General features: G+C 37.2%; 1 protein-coding gene and 1 long non-coding RNA gene across 2 annotated transcripts; both read left to right on the top strand.

Moving 5' to 3' along the window:
* Nucleotides 1-133: 133 nt before the first annotated feature.
* On the top strand, nucleotides 134-9,531 carry LOC145552197 (uncharacterized). The gene is made up of 5 exons (XR_014088151.1): nucleotides 134-519; nucleotides 641-713; nucleotides 807-853; nucleotides 1,872-4,438; nucleotides 9,239-9,531. It is a non-coding gene; the product is annotated as an uncharacterized LOC145552197 (long non-coding RNA).
* A 4,246-nt stretch (nucleotides 9,532-13,777) lies between these two features.
* Nucleotides 13,778-20,570, top strand: LOC103466660 (SUN domain-containing protein 3-like). The gene is made up of 9 exons (XM_008412398.3): nucleotides 13,778-15,776; nucleotides 16,672-16,762; nucleotides 17,834-17,976; nucleotides 18,095-18,162; nucleotides 18,245-18,341; nucleotides 18,425-18,540; nucleotides 18,676-18,849; nucleotides 18,941-19,030; nucleotides 20,251-20,570. The coding sequence occupies exons 1-9, from the start codon at nucleotides 15,770-15,772 to the stop codon at nucleotides 20,359-20,361; spliced, it is 897 nt and encodes a 298-aa protein (XP_008410620.2). The 5' UTR covers nucleotides 13,778-15,769; the 3' UTR covers nucleotides 20,362-20,570.

Here is a 20,570-nt window from a genome sequence, read left to right as displayed (position 1 = left end):
GACTTTAGAAAGTTGAATGGACTCCAAAGAAACTGATTCTGGTTCAAATGGAACCAGCGGAAATGTAAACCTCCCTCCCTGGTTTTTGAAGGGAAAGTGCCACGCAGTCATGGCAGTGATGCAAGTGATCAGCATTCATTTGTGGCAGGTTCTCCTTGAAGTCTCAGCAGGGGGCAGAAGGGCAAATGTGGGTTCAGTTGCTAATAAGGAGAGAGAAATTAACCTTAATGAGAGACTGGTGGTGTGAGGTGAAGGTTTCCTACAACTCTGGCCTGGATTTGAGTTTTAGTTTATGCAGCGTTAAACTTTCTTTCTTGGAAATCTTGTAAGAGGGTGGAATAAAATGAGTCCTGTTCCAGTACCTCCCCTTAAACAGGTGGCGCTCACAATCCCAAACTGAGTGTAGAACAAAAGAACCTGTGTCCCTCAGAAAGAGGATTAGCTGAATAAAACTGCAGACTATACAGCAGTGTGGTGGGAGTCGATGTAGAAGTATCCACATTTTTGCAGCAGTGTTGGGTAAATGGTTTATATTAATTTCATCTCATTTTAAACTGAAGTCCATGATACTATCACATGTGTTAAAGCTGGAGGAGATCAATTCAGCTTTGTGTTTGACTTCTTGTTTGCTCGTTCACAGGTTTGTACCTTTTGAGGACTTGTATGCAAAATGAGGCTTTTTCTGGGAGTTTCTCTCATTATTCTCTTCCTGTGTAAGTTTGAATTTTTTTCCGTTCAAAGGCGAGACAATTTGTTAGCCATTTCTACTTCCTGACAGTGGTTCTTCACATTGCTGATTTTTGCAGGGCTACAGTCTGCTCAGAAGTCCATCAGCAGCAGAAATGTTTGTGAGGTAGGTTAAAGTTTCTCTTTAAAGACTTGAGACAAATGAAAGATGAAATTAAGGAAAATCAAAAGACTATTTCACAAAATTAAGCTTTTATTTTAACCTTTCTGTAATCTCCTGGTGGTGCTTGACATTTAAATGCAGGGTGGTTGGATATTTATGTAAAGTTTGATGTTGAATGAATTAAATGTTGCATTATGATTTTCATATTAGTCTGCTGTATTGTGCTTATTAAAACACACCCTGGAAAATGGGGTTACTGGGAAAATCAAACTTTTTTTCGATGAAAAGTTGCACAAAAATGTTTTTTAAATAGTCAAAACTAATATTGGTAGGATTTTATTCTGTCTAAGCACTAAATCCAAATTTCAGTGACTACTATCGTCTAAAAATTGGTTTCTTCAGGACACAGGTTTCAAACATTAGGTGTGGTCTCAGCCAATCACGGACTTCATCACTTGCATCTGTTGTTGACTGAATTTCCTCAGATACCCGACTGTCGATGGTGACGTTTCATTGCACGTTTGAACTGTAGCTCAAGAATTTTCAAAAAGGTTCACAAGAGATCATTGCCTTGTGCAATCAAGGAAAAAAAAGTGGCAAAGGCCTTGAATGTTACTTGAGATAAAATTGGGGGCAAAGTTCACAAGTATGAGAGGAAAAAGAGACAGTAGCTACACCAACCGGTGGTAGAATAAGGTAGTTATGAACCACAGATGTTGGTCATTTGCTGCTCTAATCTCACCCCTCTAGCTTCCTCCTCCACTTTTTTTTTGTTTAATGAACTCTCATACTTGCATTCACATTCAGGTATAACCTGTCTGGACTGAAAACGGGCATCTGAAGAGCAAAAAAATATTTTTGGAAGACATTCAGGAAAAAAGGATCTGTCTTGGAATCGGACTAAAACCTTCGGGCTGTACTCTAAAAGAATCGCAGACACAATCCTACTTTTCCTCCGTACATGAATATTAATCTGTCAATCCTCTTCATCACATCTGCTTGTTGCACTTGTATCTTGCAGGCAGCATCCATGAGCGAGACGGCGGTATCGTTCCTGTTATCGCCTCTGTCTCTGTATTCCTGGATGGCCTTTACGCTGCTCCGGTTCATCGTCTCCCTACCGGCTCTCGTGATCAGTGCTCTTCATCACTCCCTGCTGCTGCTCCTGGCTGGACCTTGGTGTGTTGCTACAATCTGCATCTCCTTAATGCTTACATGCCTCCATGTGGGCCTGTACCTGCTTCACATGGCTCTGGTTGTAGGTGCAATGGCCTTTGTGACCCTAAGTCGACACAAAAAGCCTGACGGAGGTGATATTGATGAGTTAAAGGGGAATAACATAAAGGCATGGATCCAACAGAAGAGACTTGAAGGCCATCTGAGAAGTGGCTGCAGAATTGCTCAGCAGGGCTGATTTCTGTGATGAAAATCATGCTGTAGTGGATTTATTTGAGGAAAAACAACACTTCAATTGCTTTGAACCTCACTTCACCTTCATTTACTTAATGAATGGGAAACCGGTATATTTTTTAACATGTTTTCTATGGTTAAATTGGCTGAGACATTTCATAAAGGAAAAAAAATAAAGGAAACTAGAATGAGTCCTTGTGATCTAAATGAGGGTGAAAATATATACATACCAGTTGCTACTGTAACAAACGCCCACCCTTTGTCCACTTATCTATCTCTCTCATTTTCTCTCTCGTCATCCTTAAATGTGGCCTCCCAATTATCTGCGGATTGTTGTACAGTTTGCCCACTGCCTCGCTTCCCCCAACCCCCACCGAGATGTTATCATTAGGCATGTCTGTCAAATGGAGATGAGAGGATAAAGGAAGAAGAGGGAGGAAAACGACTACATCTTGAGCATTCACTGCGTCAGTGCTTTTTAATGTTTGCGTGTTTACATGGTGGAGTCCAGCAATGCAGGACGTGCAAACCAGAGTCCTGAAAAACACTAATAAAGCGAGTTAACCGGGAGGGAAACTACATGTGGTGGAGGCCCTGAGCCGAGGCACTGGGTGTTTGCCCAACCACTAAACAGCAGACCAACTGGGGCTCTCAGGACGGCAATGAAGGGAAGTTCAACTATTTAATGCAAACTGACGGAATTACTAGTAAACATGTAGGCACTGAAAGTAAAGAAGTTTGTGGGCCGAGGTCTGAGTGAGACGGAAAGACAGGGACGAAATGAGGCTGGATCATAGAGATTTATTACATGGCCATGGCGTCCTAATTAGCATAAAGACTGGCCTGGCCTACTCAAGCAGAGAATTAAAAACCCTAATTGTGCTGTCAGCCTCCCTCTGTCTTTGCCACTGTTGGCTCTACTTCATTCCACTCAGATTTGTTTCCTCCCACTCCAGCCGTCGTCTCCTCTACTGCCTCTCTGTGCATCCATGCCGATTAATTGTTGGTGATAAACGGGGAGCAGGGTGTTTGTAATTGTCTCGCAGATGAGAAACTGAGAATGCGGGTTGTCTGGAGGAACAAGAGAACGAGTGGTCCTTTCTTCTGGAAGAGGATGTAGGGGAGAGTATTCATCAAATGTTTGTGTAAAAAGGATGAGGGGAGGTGGTGTTCTGTTTTGATCCCAGCTGTGCAAGAGTTGGACTGTTTTCCAAAACCCCATGACATGTAGATTGAAAGGTTGTCCTTTATTGCATACACCTAAAACCAGATATTTTCATACACTCTGCAGTTTGGCCAACATAAGCTTGGGCATATTTACTGGAGTAATCAATTACTTATTTAAATATGTACTTTAAGTGGAGACTATAGCTTTAATTTGAAGATATACACATTTTATGTACGGTCTACGTTTTAATGGACCAGAAGTTATTTGACAGTTGATCCAAAAGTTATTTCATAAAAAGGTGTGGCCAGTTCCTTTATTTCAAATTCAGTCTGAACATGATTCAAAGTGTGCTGTTGAAACGAATCTGGTCAAAGGTGCTCAACATGAAAAGCATGTATGATGGCGTTAGGCTGTGAATGCAGAAGAAATAATGGGAGAAAATGTAGGAATTCTGGTGGTGCAATCTGAAATGTTCTGAGAAAAAAAATGCACTTGTGAACTCGGCAATGCAAAAAACAAAAATGCCTGGTTGTTGAGTGATGTATAACCAGAGGTCCATGGGGAAGATGAACCATGTCCCAACATCCAGTTGAGAATAAAACTCTTCAAGAGACCAGGGTGTAGATAAAGTCTATCTTGTAGAGGAAATGTCATGAAAACGAATGCACGTTTCACTGCAAGAAGCCAATGATGCCTCAGGTCTCAAAAACAGAAAGTCCAGATGGGACTTTGCTAAAAAGAAAAAAAGGAGGTGCAGTTCTGAAGGTTTCAAGGTTGGGATTCCTATGTGGAATTCAAATAAACGACAAGAAAGATTGCAGGGAAATGTCAAATCGGTCAACTTCCAAAGCAGATGATCTGTAAATCATGGCAGAGCCAGTGTGCTGCTTTAGAAGTGTGGCTACCAGTGGAAATGGGTTTCTGGTGTTTAATCATCCCACTAAAACATTGTGTCTGATATCTATAGGGTAGCTATAATCTATTATATTTTGTCATTTAACTTTTCAGAGGTTTGTGGAAGGAAACCAAAAATGTTTGACCCAAGTCAGAAAGTTTTTTTTAAAAAAAGAAGCAATTATGCTTTAAGCTGCACTTTTACAAAAACATGTTTTTTTTTTCTTCACATTTGTTAAAACTGTTGACATAATCTGTGAAAAGATGGAGCTCCTCCCTGAGCTACTATTGCCGTCAAAAAATATATACTTCACCCAGCCGAAAGCAGCCAATTAGATCCAGAAGAAGCATCTTAGTGCTGCCAATCAATGCTGTTAAATGTGCAAATGGCAAAGAAACAACTTGCCGTTCCAGGAAAACCGTTTATCTGCCATCATTAGTGGCTACGCTAACTAGCCTTAGCATTCGTGGCATTCTCCTGGCTCTGATTGGTTGTTTCTGATTGGTTAGTACTCTGACCACCAGGAGAAGCCAGAGGAGGATGAATTTATTTCGCAGATTGTCTTATACTGTCACAATGTAATGTTAATTTTAAAAAAATACATGTAAAAAGAACTATTTTAAATAAAATAATAAATAGCTACAATTATGTTGTGAAAAGAAAATACAGGTGTGTATTGTACATTTTTGTACTATGGTCACATCATTCAGTGCGTGAATGGGTGATTGACCATTTACCATAAGATTCAAACACATTCTTGGAAAGGGTGCCAAAGTCACATCCACTGCCATGAGGACACGAAGCACTGTGGCTTCTCTGTTCATTATTGTCCTGGATTTCCAGAAGAGCCTCGAACAGACACATTAATCCTGATAAATTTACCTCTGTCTTTACCTCCCTAAATTGAATGAAATTCCCATTTGCAGGCTCCAGCAGAACTGGATACAAAGCTAAAGACCAGATAGAGAGACATCTAAACTAGAGGTTCTCAACGTGGGCGGTACCGCCCCCCAGGGGGCATTCAGAGGACGGCAGGGGGCGCTGGCGGACATTTTTACAAAAGGGGGCGCTGGGATGCCTTTGGTGAGCATTTGGTCGAAGGTAAATTTTACACCTTAAATGCACAACAATGCCAGTTTAGACTTTGAGCAACTTGGTAAAACTGTATAGAGAGTCAGTCGAAATGAAAAATGCCATGTTTAGACATAGGAGCTAAGCTGTTAATGTGAGACATGTAGTCACGTGGGACTTTCGAGGGGCGTTTCTGGGCGGAGCTTGGTAAGGTCCATTGGTTTAAAATGCTCTTGACAAAGCCGAAAATCTAAGAGTGATCATGGATCTATAATGGATCTAGATCTAAATTTTGACAACCACATTAAATCTATCATAAAAACTGCATATTATCATTTAATAAATATTGCTAAAATTAGACGACTTACATCTTCACAAGATTCTGAAAAATTAGTTCATGTCTTTTTGTAGACTCTATAACTGCAATTACATTTTTACTGGATTATCAAAAAAAGCAACAAGTCTGTTCCAGCTTCTCTGGAATGCTTCTGCAAGAGGCCTTACTAAAACAAAAAGAGATCAGCATATCAGTCCAGTTCTAAGAACCCTGCACTGGCTGCCAGTTGCTCAAAGAATCAAATTTAAAATCTACTTAAAGACCTTTAAGATCATCTGTCAAACCTACTGATTATTCCAAGAGTCAGAACTAAACGTGGTAAAGCAGCTTTTAGTTTTTATGCTCCAGCTCTCCTGTTAATTGCAAGTCTCCCCCTACTTTAGGATTATTTAAAACAAAGTTAAAAACCTTTTTATTTGAAGATGCCTATTCTTAAATACTTTTAATGCTGTTCTTTCACTATTTAAAATTCTAATATTTACTTTGTCTATTTTTAATATGCTTGATTTATTTTTTGTTGTATGTTATTTTTAACTTCTACTCGTTTTTTGTACAAGCACTTTGAATTGTCTCCAGCTGATAGGTGCTATATAAATAAAGTTGAACTGCCTTGAAGGGATCATCCTGCCCATTTTAGTTTCCAAAGGACACCTGGATCAGTTCCTCCTATCCACCTCCACGGGCCACCACAACAAGGACATATCAGAGTTGATCAACTATATTCTCCTTTACGAAGCATGGCTAAGCTTGTAAAATTAGCAGAGAAGTTGAAAACATGTTGGAGATCTTTCATAGTTAAGTTGAACACCACATGATGTTTTTGCGGTGCATCTCTAAAGCAATTGGATCAGTGTGTGTGTGTGTGTAACAGCTCGGTATACCCGTACTGTTATGCACACGCAGAAGCCAGTTGGTTGGATTTTATGCCATTTACTGAAATGAGTGGTTAAAACACAAATGGCGCAGCCTCCCTACTGGTCCAGAGGCTAAGCAGACTGTGCAATTTACAAATACTTATTACAATGTGTTTTGATTTTTTTTTAAAAATTGTGACGTGATCATATAATGGTTTCAATAATAAATTTGTAAAATTAATAAAATTTGGTCTTTTTTAATGAAATAACATATTAGGAAAAAAATATACAGACAGCAGTGAAAATTAATTATTAAATTAACAGCATCCTCTGGTGGTTCACAGAAAATAAAGCTGGCCCAGTCAGGTCGTCAGAGAAACAATTAACAAACATAACTGACAAACACAACAAACTGACATAACTGACAACACAAATTCCTGACATTTAGACCTTGTTTACACAACAATGATCCAACAAAAATTTAATTTTTGTTTTGTTTTTATTAACACGTTTACACAAAGATGTTCTAATTACATTCTTTGTTTACACAGAAATGGCATCATTTGAAAAGGTGTAATGCCCCTGCCATGCAACTAGTTTGTGCTAAGCATGGACAAATGAAAAGTTATCCCTCCATTCTTCATCATCGACCACATTGTAAACAACGTTATCCCACCACCACTGGCTTGTTCTCCCAGGTTGTGTCCAGTAGCGCCTCATTCACGTGTTTCTTCGTCGCATACATCAGCTAATTAACGGAATGGAGCTTTATGAGATCGTTCCTCGATGATTTAAGTAAAGAGGTACAAATTGAGCACCATGTTGGAGAGCTGTAGTTAGATTTATAAGAAAAGCACAAATAATGCTCTTGTATCCAGCATTTTCTGTAGTTTCTTCTATGGATTGTAGAGAGCCATTATGAAATGTGTCATACTACGCATGAACTGGGGATTCTCTGAAAGAAAAGATCCATTTATTCTGTTTACACGACAACGGACACTGGTACGTTTTAGAAATATGGCAGTCTGTAACCTGTTTTTAAAATGTGCCATTGTCAGAGAAAACATTTGCCATTTTGTGTAAATGCACAATGCAAACGCAACGAAACTTCTTCCATTTTCACCCGAAATTGTCGTGTAAACGGGGCCTTAATGTAACAATTACCTGAAATGAGTGGTTAACAAAACACAAATGGTACAGTGAGCCTCCCTACTGGTCCACCTATCACTCTGTGTAATGTAACAAACATAACCTCCAACACTATTCAGAAGAGAACTGGATTTGATGACCAGTTAATTATCTAGAGTCATATTAAAATTCCCTCCTATAATAATAATTGCATTTGGAAAATTATTTAGATCGGGAGTCGGCAACCCGTTGCTCCAGAGCTGCATGCGGCTCTTTGGCGCAATCCTGGTGGCTCTCCGGAGCTTTTTCAAAAATGTTTGAAAATGGAGAAACATGGGGTGGGAAATATTTTTTTGTTTTAATATTGGTTCTGTAGGAGGACAAACATGACACAATCATTCTTGTTTTCCAATGTTATAAAAATGTGTAGAAAAAATATTACATTTCAACATTTCTGTCAACGAAGATTTGCATCGTAGCTAGGGTTGCCTACGCTTCATGTCATGACAGTGAGTGCTTACATGACAGTAAGTGCTTTTAAGTTCAGCAAATTAAATTTGGCTTATGGAGATTATAGCTAGCTGGTTCACTTCCATCTCTATTTCCAGTCCTGATAGTGGTGGTGATGTTCTCAACAGGAAGAAGGGTTCCTAAATCACAGCCCTGTGGATGTAGATTTACTTCTCAGCTTACTAATATATCATGAATTCACAACAAAATCAGTTATGTTATTTGTAACAAACCCAAAGGTTTCCATCAAATCTTCACTTCCTCTATCCCGAATCTGCATCAGTGGCAAATAAACAGCCATTTCCATGAACAACCTAATCCATTTGGAGAAAATTGATCAAGTTTTGAATCGCTCTTAGTCAAAAGTAATTTGATGGGACCCCCCATCCTGAGCAAGCACAGTGCTTCAGTGGGGAGGAAATCTCCCTTTAAAAAGGAAAAAACCTCCAGCAGAACCAGACTCAGGATGAGCAGCCATCTGCCTTGGCTGGCGAAGAACAAGACAGGAAAGAGACACAATCACACAGATGGAGCCGTCTGTAATAATCCCAGAAATTTTATTCCACGGGAGTTTCATGTCATCCAAAAGTGCAAAAAGAAGAGAATAAATCTGCTCCTCGTTTGGTTTTTCAGGCTCTTGAGGTCAAGTAGCTCTTCGGTAACGTTCATTTCGTTGCCCACTCCTCTCAAAAAAATAAGTAACTGAGCAGTGTCAGAGGCGTCTGTGCTTTCCTCGCAAGCTAATGAAAAAAAGTCAAACTCCGTTCCTCTGACTCGCAATTGTCTTTTGATGTCTGATGACACTTCTTCAACCCTGTGTGCCAAACTAGTTGCATGGCAGGGGCATTACACCTTTTCAATTGATGCCATTTCTGTGTAAACAAAGAATGTAATTAGAACATCTTCATGTAAACGTGTTAATAAAAACGAAACAAAAATTAAATTTTTGTTGGATCATTGTTGTGTGAACGAGGTCTAAATGTCAGGAATTTAGGTTGTCAGTTGTGTTTGTCAGTTATGTTTGTTAATTGTTTCTCTGACGACCTGACTGGGCCAGCTTTATTTTCTGTGAACCACCAGAGGTTGCTGTTAATTTAATAATTAATTTTCACTGCTGTTTGTATATATTTTTTCTAATATGTTATTTCATTAAAAAAGACCAAATTGTATTAATTTTAAAAATTTATTATTGAAACCATTATATGATCACGTCACCATTGTTTAAAATCAAAACTCATTGTAATAAGTATTTGTAAATTGCACAGTCTGCTTAGCCTCTGCTGTGAGTGATAGATAGGTGGACCAGTAGGGAGGCTGCGCCATTTATGTTTTGTTAACCACTCATTTCAGTAAATGGCATAAAATCCAACCAACTGGCCTCCGCGTGTGCATAATAGTACGGGTATACCGAGCTGTAACACACACACACACACACACACACACACACACACACACACACACACACACATATATATATATATATATATATATATATATATATATATATATATATATATATATATATATATATATACTGCTCAAAAAAGTAAAGGGAACACTTAAACACTTAAGTGAACACTTAAGTGTTCCCTTTATTTTTTTAGCAGTATATATATATATATATATATATATATATATGTGATCCAATTGCTTTAGAGATGCACCACAAAAACACCATGTGGTGTCCAACTAAACTATGAAAGATCTCCAACATGTTTTCAACTTCTCTGCTAATTTTACAAGCTGCTTCGTAAAGGAGAATATATATACACTGCTCAAAAACACTGCTCAAAAAATAAATAAAGGGAACACTTAAACAACACAATATAACTCCAAGTAAATCAAACTTCTGTGAAATCAAACTGTCCACTTAGGAAGCAACACTGATTGACAATCAATTTCCCCTGCTGTTGTGCAAATGGAATAGACAACAGATGGAAATTATTGGCAATTAGCAAGACACACTCAATAAAGGAAGTGGTTCTGCAGGTGGGGACCACAGACCACTTCTCAGTATTTGTGTGTTTTTACAGTTAGTTTCAATTCTCTGTAAATATGGGCCAGATATTCTAAACACAACATTTATTTGGGACAGTCACTGTATTTGGTCTGTTTAAACAAATAAACCACATGAAAAAATCAAAATCATTGCAAATAAAGTGGAGTGGTTTTGAATTTGGATGTGATGGTAAAATAAATATCTGTCAGGCCAAGTGGGTTAAATCTACAGCCAATTTCACATTTCAATATTGATAAAAACATGTGTGAATCAAGCTGGTCAGAATCACTAAACACAAAATAATGAGCTCATTATTTTATGTCTTAGTCAGTTAACTATCCCACTTACTGTCAAGTCCGAGTCTTTGAGCTTTTTTTCAAGTCAAGTCTCAAGTCGTGATTTTAACGACTAGAGTCTGACTCGAGTCCCCACCTCTGCCCCGAAGTGCCCTTTTGGTCAATTTTTATATATTTTTTATTATTATTTTCTAAGCTCTCTTGTGACACATAACATGTACTAAAATTATTATTATTATTATTATTATTATTATTATTATTATTATTATTATTATTATTATTATTATTATTTTATTTTTTTGTACAACATAATAAGCCCTCTGGTCACCTTGTTACCTTTGACCTTTTGCCCGTGACGCATGACGCAGTTGCCTCTCGCGCAGTGAGATAGGGCTGCTAACTGGAGCTCAACGTAGCGAACGTTCCAGATTACAGAACAGTTTTTGGTGAATAAAAAAAACAACGGAAAACGTTCAAGTATCGTTTCTGCTTCAGCTCGGAGTCGCGGTTTAAGCAGAGAGGTAATGAAATACAACAGACACTGACAGGCCTCTGCCTTTCTCTGAAGAACTACTGAGCGGGAGGAGACAGCCAGGTGAGGTTCTTATCTATCGATTCAGTATTTTTATCATACAGACATTAGGCTGTTGTTGCATTAGGCTAAAAGGTTGCATTGTGCCCTTGTTTATATTTTTAATAGTGTAATTATGTAAAGACAAAATATGTCTTTACATAATTAGCTAGCAGCTAAATCGTTAGCTGCTAGCTAACGATTTTGCTAGCAAAGCAAGATAACTAAAAGCTTCTTCCCTGTACCGTTAATGATATCAGTCATTCTTTAGTATTTATTATGCAATAAGGGCACATCGCTCGTCCAAAACCGATCATCTCCATAATGGATATATGTCCGATCTTCTCATTTTCTTTGCTGCATAATGTACATTTCATTTATTCTAGCGTTAGGTAAATGTATCTTGAAGGAGAATAACACTTAAATAATAGTCCAACAAGGATATTCATTTAGAATTAAAAATAACTCGCCTTGAATTACCATGATGGATATAATGAATGTAATAAAAGTTTGTCATTAATGAAGGGGAAAAAACTCAATCCAGACTTTAAGTTTAGGCTCTGGTTCGCAGAGTATGAAGTTAATTTTTCCCCCCCCAATTATTCAATGGGGGGGAAAAAAAACTAACCACAGTTAAGTAAAATAAAATTGTAATCAAAACTTTTGGAATTGTAATGATTTCTTTTTTAAAAAACAAATCATTTTGTTTAAAAAACTTTTTAATTAAATAACTAATTTTTGTCTTGTGAACATAAAAAGTTATTTGCCAAACAAACTTTTATTTGCACACATCAGAAATCTTTTATTGCGATTTTGGGCCCTGCCCACGACTCATGTGAGAAACACAAGCAAAACTTTGAGTCACAAACAAAACCTTAGAATATTAAGAAAAGATTTCTGACATGCACAAATAAGTTTGTTTTGCAAAAAAAAAAACATTCACTTCATGAGACAAATGTGTGATTTAAATGTTTAAAAAAGTTTTTTAAGCAAAACTCAGTAGGCTTTTCTCATGGTGACATACATTAACAATTAAATATTTGCTTTTGTTTTGTTTGTTTTTTTCTGCAGTTCCACGTTAAAGTTTGATGCAGCTCTGCTTTCCTGAATGGACCGTCTTCATCTCCACTGCAAGTGCAGCAAACAGGCAGTTCTTTGTTTTATAGATTACAGTTTACTATATTTTTAATAGTGTAATTATGTAAAGACAAAATATGTCTGGTGGTCTAGCTCTGATTTACATATCTTGCTAAATTGCGAGTTTGAATATTGCAATACTTAACTATAACAAAATATAGGAAAATAGACCTGCAGAATGAAATTACTAATAAAATATCTTACATATGCATAGTTGTATGCTCTATGTAGAAATTCTCCTTAGCTTGGATTGTATATCTCACAATTTTGTAATTTATCATTGTTTATTAAACTTTGAAAGCTGAGATGCTTTGTTAATATTCTGTCCTAAAATACGGTTGGATGTGCCCCTTTTTTTTTTTTTTTTTGAGCACCTTTAGTGGTCTCTGCACAGCCCTGATAAAATGTTAACCTAAAATATTAGATTAGTATTTTAACCTAAAATATTTACCTAAAATATTTAGGTTGATAAATATTTATTGACCTAAATATTTAGGTTAATAAAAGAGTCATCTGCTGTAACAATATGTTTTTTAAAATCACCATAGATAATAAAACATGATAAACATGATGTATTTAATATTAAATGGATCAAACTCGATGAGCTTGCTCTTTTGTGTTGCACAATCCATTGGTGTAGCTACTGTTTATGTTGTACAGCAGTGTTTCTCAACCTTTTTCGGGCCAGCGCCCCCCTAGCCTTTATCCAGGTCCCTCACCGCCCCCCACCAAAAAATTTGTAGGTTGCTTTGCACTGACAATTATTTTATTATTAATGTTACTATCATTATTGTAGATGTTTTGAATCGGCGCACGGATTATGTTTTCCCGTACACTTCAGCGTGCCTTACGCTCCTTCGCCTCGCGCACATAACGGGGTAAATGTAGCGAGTTTTGCCTAAACGTATCGGCGTCTGGAGGAGGGGGGTTGGGGGGGAGGCGAGCGTATGTTTCTACGCTCCTTCGTGGGGGCTGCCGATTTATGTTTTCGCATCCACCTGAATAATGTGTAGTTGCGCCCCTACCCATGGCACTTCAACATTATTATTTTACCTTTTATCTGAAATAGTGTCTGTTTATTCTTGCCATACAGTCCTCTGTATTAATTATTTCTCGAAAGGTCTTGCCATACCAGTTTATTCCTCTGTATTTACTTTAGTTTCTTAGTTTATTCTTGCATTTTGTTCTTCATTCATTTCCATTTAGTTTCATTTGATTAATATTATCCTCTCTTGGTTTATTGCTATGTCCACTTTAGTTTCTGTCCTGTTGCTAAATTTATTTTATCGTTTATTGACCATCAGTAATCTTCATTCATCACCTGCTGCGCCTCCTAATCGTCATGTTTCACATCATGTGTTGATTTTTCACTGTTCAGCGTCGGATTCTCTGTTTTTATGCCATAATTCACATCTAGTTCGTCGCTCCGTTTTTCCCGCTTCTCATGTTTCAGAGTTTTGCACAATGTGCACGGCGTTTTTTGTGTGTTTTTTTTAACTCCCTAAGCTGCAGGGCGGTTGAGAAACATATCGATGGGGAAAAGGCAGACCGACATAAACCTTTTAAAACAACAGAAACAATTTCGGTATTCTGATTATTGAAATTTAAAAGTGCTGTGGTACTGTTGTTCCATCAAACCCGTTTCATACCGTACCACTTACAGCACCGTGTTAACGCTATAAAATGAACGCTCTCTTATCACCCATGGAGGGATTTCTTTATTTAAATGGGTTCATTTTTCAGAGAGATACAAAGTGAGGGTATCGTGATTTTAGTAATTATATGTTTATAAGAACGATTTTCTGTTGTCCTTCCATGGAAGCGGGCAGCTTTCAAACGGAAATAAAACACTTTTTAATATAAATTGCTGCTTTGACATGATCACAAAACTGCCAAAACATATGTAGCCTACATAAATACCAGACAAAGAGAATCACAGCAGTGTCATCAGCCGGTGTAATGCTGATCTGATGCGGAGCTGCGCCATGAAGCTACAAACGCTGAATAGAAGAAGAGCTGCCATCGATACCATTGCAGCCAAGCATGATTTAATGTTACACAATACAGTTTTACCAAGTTGCTCAAAGTCTAAACTGGTATTGTTGTGCATTTTAGGTGTAAAGTTTGCCTTCGAACAAACGCCCCCCAAATGCATCCCAGCGCCCCCCTTTTGTAAAAATGTCCGCCAGCGCCCCCTGCCGTCCTCTGAACGCCCCCTGGGGGGCGGTACCACCCACGTTGAGAACCGCTATTCTACAGTGTCCAGGTTTAAACGTTCCTGGCTGACCTTTACTACATATACCACTGAGCCTGTTTGGGTGTTTTATTCTTGGTATGAACCAGTTTCAGTTTGAGAATTGGATTTAAAAGCACTGCAATATTGCACAAAGAAAATATTCTTCAGCCACATAAGGGATGACAATGTTTTTCCTCCATTTCTCCTTCACTGGACTGAGCAGAAAGTTTTTATTTAGTCTTGAAATCCTGAATACTTTTCTCTTTATGAAACATTTTTGTAGTGTGACACAAGATTTTCAGTGTGGGACGTAATATCCATCCATCCGTCCGTCCGTCCGTTCATTTAACTGACATTGATTACTGAGCTATTGATTACTATTACCGTACTTTTCGGACTATAAGCTGCTACCTTTTATCCCACGTTTTGAACCACGTGACTTATAGCCGTTGTGGCTTTTCTGTGGATTTTTCTTGAACCACCCAGGGTTCTTTAGCAGGAAGATAGCAGAGATATCAGCGTCTTATAGCCCGTTGCAGCTTAGATATGTACGTTTCCAGTTTTTTGAAAGAAAACTGTAGGTGCTGCTTGTAGTATGGTGTGCTCTGTAGTCCGGATAAAACGGTAACTCATTCGAGCTTAAGTCATTAGATAGAAATGAACCTGATTGGTTGGTGTTTGATGACATCATTTAATGTGGCAGAAAACTGTTGTAGCAAACTGTTGCTGCAACAGTTTTCTGCCACATTATGCAACATGCAACTTATGCAGTATGTTTGTTCACTTAGAAGTACATTTTAATAACAAGCCTTTCTTGTGTTATACTTGTCACGTTCAGTACTTTTTATTTAGAGGCCCATTGTTGAAGTACTAATTAACTGCTGCTGCACTTTTGGACCTAAGCTTCAATAATTAGAAGCTCAGGGTTCTGCTTGAACTGCATTAAATATAAAGTACTAATGTAATTTAAATATTTACTAGTTGTCACATATGTCTGCACATAAAAATTAATAAACTTATTAACTAAGCAGGATTTTAGTCATTTTAAGTATTTAAAGCTGCATCATGTTAAATCAACACATAAATTCCATTGTATTTGCTGATGATGACATCAGACCTATTTAACTTCCAAGAAGCTTTGATGGACGTTCCATGCATACATCACAAGGGTCTTGAAGTTTGTCATTAAAGGAGGAATTTTTGGCAGAATTTTCTCATTTGTGCTTGAGGATATCGAAGAAGAAACGCGTCCAAGAGTTCAAGAGAGTTTTACTTCATTTCAACTGAAATACAGTAGAAACACAAAGATGGAACGTAAGTATTTTCTTGGAATATTTATCAAGGATAACTAGATCACAGTTTTGGAAAGATATTATTATTTGTTTGACAGAATTATTAGTGATTTGTTAATTAAGACTGTTTGTGTAAAGATTCAAGATATTAGGACTGTTGTTTTACAGTTTTTCTGCATGTTTGGTAATGGTGAAAAGGAAGAAATCTGGAAAAATTGGCTCCAACACTTGACTTAACTCATGAACAGCACTTTGAATTGCCTTGTTGCTGAAAATGTGCTATATAAATAAAATTACCTTACCTTAAAGTTTTTTTGTTCAAAATGATTTCATGTGAAAATATCAAGATCATTGACTGCGATAATTGTCAGAAATAACTCTGTGACTGATATGGCTCTAAACATTAAATAAATGAGAAATAAATGAGTTTAAAATTTAATTGTTTTTTTTTCTATTTTATGAAAAAGTATTAAGATTGTTTTTAGCTTTGTATATTTGACAATTTGTTTGAAACTACCAAAACAGTAAGAAGCTCCAAATCTTGAAAACTTTAATTAAAGTTAAATTTAAGATGCAACAATTTGTTTTCAGTTGTATGAAAGGGTGGAGGAAAAAAAAAAATATATATATATATAAAACATTTTATTTATTTATGTTTTGCATGCTTGATAAAGGTGAGAAGAATCAAATCTGGAAAAATTTTAAAGCTGTTTAAAGTTATTTCATTTGAAAACTGATCATTTCCAGAAATAATGTTTTGACTTGCATGGGAATAAAGTCAAAATAAATGAGTTTTAAATTTCATGAATGGTTTTAGGATGGTGAAACTCATTAAAAGTCTTGCAATTTTGTCATTTGTTTGATATGTCTTGTGTTAAAGTTACTGACCAACTTTCCATGCCTCTGTTTTGGTTTAGAAATTCTGAGAAGAAGCGATCGACTGATGGCAAATGGATACTATGGAGCCGATGGAAAGCCAACGATCTCATATAAAGAGACCAGGATCAGGTAAACTGAATCACCAGAAGTATTAAATTCAAGACATGGCAAAAATATTTCTTCCCCTTTGAATTTTTTACTTCTTTTCATGTAACAACCACAAACATGTGTACTGTTTATAAATTTAGCAAAAAAGAAAGAAATTTGTATTTTTTTGTCAAACAAATTTCTGTAGCAGTATATTTTTCAGCCTTCAAATTCTGAAGCCTCAAAATTATGATTGTGATGTATGTTCCATACTGACATCACAACTGCCTTCTGATGTCACTTAGTTAAGAATCAGAGTTAGGAATAGACACAGTAGAGAAATTCAAGTGATCAGTGTCTATAAAAAGTATTTATCCCCTTGAAAGTTGAAATAAATAATGTATAACAAAATTTGGCTTGTGTGACAAAAAAAACTTTATTGTTGGCTGGACCTTCTTTGAATTAGGTCCGTCACTTTCAAAGGGCATGAATATTTATGCAGCCACTTATTTTAGGTCAAATATTTTTTGATTGTTGTCATTATTTTTAAATAGGTTAATTTTCACATTGACATTATAAGATCTTTAGTATATTTTTTATGTCAAAAATGCCGAATTTTGTTGAAAAAGCCTTAAAATGACAAAACATACAGGGGGAGTGAGTATTTTTATATGCACTTTACAGCAGTAAATTACAGGAAATAAAGACCTGAAGGACCTTAGTTTAAATGTAAAATCAAACTAAATTAAAAATATATGATGGGAAAAATAAAAAAGAGGTTGTACAGGAAGGGTTAATTTACAGCATAAGAAAATAATATTGTACATAAATTAAAATTGCAAACTCGGATCAAAAGAGATGTAGAACTAAGTATGGCTGTTTACAAAGTTTTGTTTGCAATGTGGTTACGTTGAATAATCCCAAGTCTCCCTGGAATAATAGATTCTTATTCTCATTGGTGACTTCCTGGGTAAGTAATGGGTAATTAAAAACAAGATGTGAAAAAGTTCAAGGGAAGTAAATACTTTTGCAAAAAACCCTGCAAATTTAACTCAATGTTAGGATCTATGTATCTGTTTACATATTTGTATTTGTTCTACCTTGGCTGAACAGGAAGTGGACATACCGTCGGTATTACAACACAGAAAGAACAGAGACCTCATCAGCAAACACCAGCATCTGGCGTGTACATCACCTGTTGATGTACACGCTGATACGTTGTTTTATAAGCGTCATATTCCTCGCCTTGTTTTACGGTAAGTGATTTTCTTCTACAAACAGCCAAGCACCAATATTTCTAAGTTTGGTAGAAAGCTTTTAGTCTGAAAGCAGTGTCACTAATCCTGTCACTTCTCATTTCTCCTCATTTGTCAGGATTTACCACCATTATTGCTCCTTTGACGATGAAACCTCCGGTTTCTTCGCCTTCCATCATAAACACAGTAAGCTTTCTGTTAATCAAAACCCTTATATGAATGTCCTCTGCAGTTATATGACAAAACATCTAACTTCAATTGTGTTTAGGATTCGGTCCCAAGATATGAAAAGCCAGGACACATCTTGGGTCACAACCGTCTTCCATCTGCAGATCTGATGGAAAACTTTGCTTTGAAGTCACAAGGTAAGTCATTACTATCATAAATGTGAATGAATGTTTTAATTTTAGATGGTTTTAATTCACTTTCTGTGTGTGTTTGAAAATAGGAGCAAAGGTTTTATCCTGGATGCCATCAGGCACACATCCTGGCCAAATCCAAACATGCACTAGGTTTGGGTTTACAATAAAACGGCCATCCATCCACCCGGACATTGTCATTGAGGTATGAACTGAACTACGATCATAACCTAACATGAATAAGATGCAGAATGGTATTTCTATATGATGTAATAATTAGAAGGCCTTTTGCTTATTATTTTAACATCCCACTGAAACTTTGAACTCTTTTTCTCTTCAGGGGAGGACTCTCCAAAATCCAGGAGAGTGCTGGGCCTTTGAAGGTTCCCAGGGACATATAGTCATCGCCCTGCCCCACAGAGTTGTTGTCAGTCACGTCACCTTGGGTCACATACCAAAAATGTTGTCCCCGACTGGTAACACCGACAGTGCTCCCAAGGAGTTTTCTGTCTATGTAAGCCACAAGTCTCTGAATATTAAACAGCAACACTCAGTCTAACTTTCAGAGATATTTATAAGGATATTTGTCTAATTTTGTTTTGCAGGGAATCAGGGAGCCTGAACAGGAGTGGACTCACCTGGGAACTTATCTCTATGAGGAGGATGGAGAGCCGCTTCAGACCTTTGAGCTACCAGTACGTTTATATCAGTTATTTTTTTTAGCTACTTTGCTTAATTGCTTTGCAACATATTTATAGCCATTGAACTTTTCAGTGTTTTCATTTTAAAAATATAAACATCTTCGTATTTTATTGGGAGTTGATAGGGAAAACATGCTAACAGAAAGTAGCTCATATTTGTCAACAAGGAAGTTGATCTAATCCTTCCCATTATATTGCTGGCTCTGTGTTTAGGGCGGAAGGTAAACCTCTTACACAGTTTTTACAGTGTAATTTACCCCTTCAGCCCTGGAAAATGTTGAAAAATAGTATCAAAGTGGGCGGGGCCAAGAGACACGGATGAGTGTGGGGGTCAGTGCTGAGCGGAGGGAGTGAGTGGGGCTGTAATCTGACGAAAGGAGCGCTGTGGTAAACGTATCTACTTTGTTGCTATAATTATAGATTTTTCAGGCTGGTTTAGGGATGTTTTTTCAAAAAAATTAGTGGTAAATCTAGACTAGAATATTTTTCTGTGTTGTTGGAGACTTTAATGGCGATAACCCTCTGCTGCTCGGCTGCAGACAGCAGGTTGTCTCCCCTGAGCGAGCAACGAGAGCGGCCATTAACTGCCATAAGCCTCTCCCGCTTCCTCAGCTAGTCTCACATAGTCATCCTCAACACCATACCCTAAGCAGAGACCCATTCCGCTCTGTCTCCACATTGCAAACAAATCACACATTTGTAAACTGAATAATGCTATCGATCAATGCTTACCCATCGCCATGGCAACGCTCGCAAGAACTCCTGAGTCGCCACCGGTTTTAGGGAGCGCTGTGCTTTGGTTACTTTAAATGACAAAATTGTACCAAAATGTCCTTTTGCACAGAATATTCAATCTATTTAGATAGAATGCCAAATAACATATTTAGAGAGTTTGTCAGCAAACAAAGTTGATTTGGGGGTGAGTTTCACTTTAAGTTTTCTGCAGGTTTCCTTCCAGGACTGATCTAAATTTATTTCCATCTACTAATGAAGACCACCCCCTTCACCTTCCTCTTCACAATTATGTGCTTCTTTGTGTTGGTCTAATACCAATTAAATACAGGAACATTTGTGGTTGTGTGACAAAATGGGAAAACATCGAAGCAATGTTGGTGGTGCTCTTGCAAGGCTTTGCAATCTCAAAATATTTAGCCTCTATTAAACTCCCTCTTAGCTCTGCTGTATTAAACTAATACATTATTTTATCATTACAGAGCCAAGAAAAAGTGGCCTTCAGCTCTATAAAGCTTCAGATTAACAGTAACTGGGGCAATGCAGAGTATACCTGCATTTACATCTTCAGAGTCCATGGAGACATCGAATAAGGAAGAGGTGGAGAAAAAGGATGAGTAAGAGGTCTGGTTTTCTACCCACAAACACAAAGGTGTTTGTGGATAGAAAACCAAGAACATAAACACACAAAAACAAACTCCTTTGTGGGTAGAAAACAATCATTTGTTAAAAATTAGGGTACACAACAGGGGTTTAAAATTTCATAGGTGTAAACATCCATTTCATTCAGACAAATTTTTCA

Source organism: Poecilia reticulata, chromosome 1 (assembly GCF_904066995.2).
Source record: "Poecilia reticulata chromosome 1, P_reticulata-male-v2, whole genome shotgun sequence".
NCBI lineage: Eukaryota > Metazoa > Chordata > Actinopteri > Cyprinodontiformes > Poeciliidae > Poecilia > Poecilia reticulata.
The sequence above is the reverse complement of the archived record's forward strand: the minus strand, read 5'-3'. Positions and strand labels throughout refer to the sequence as shown.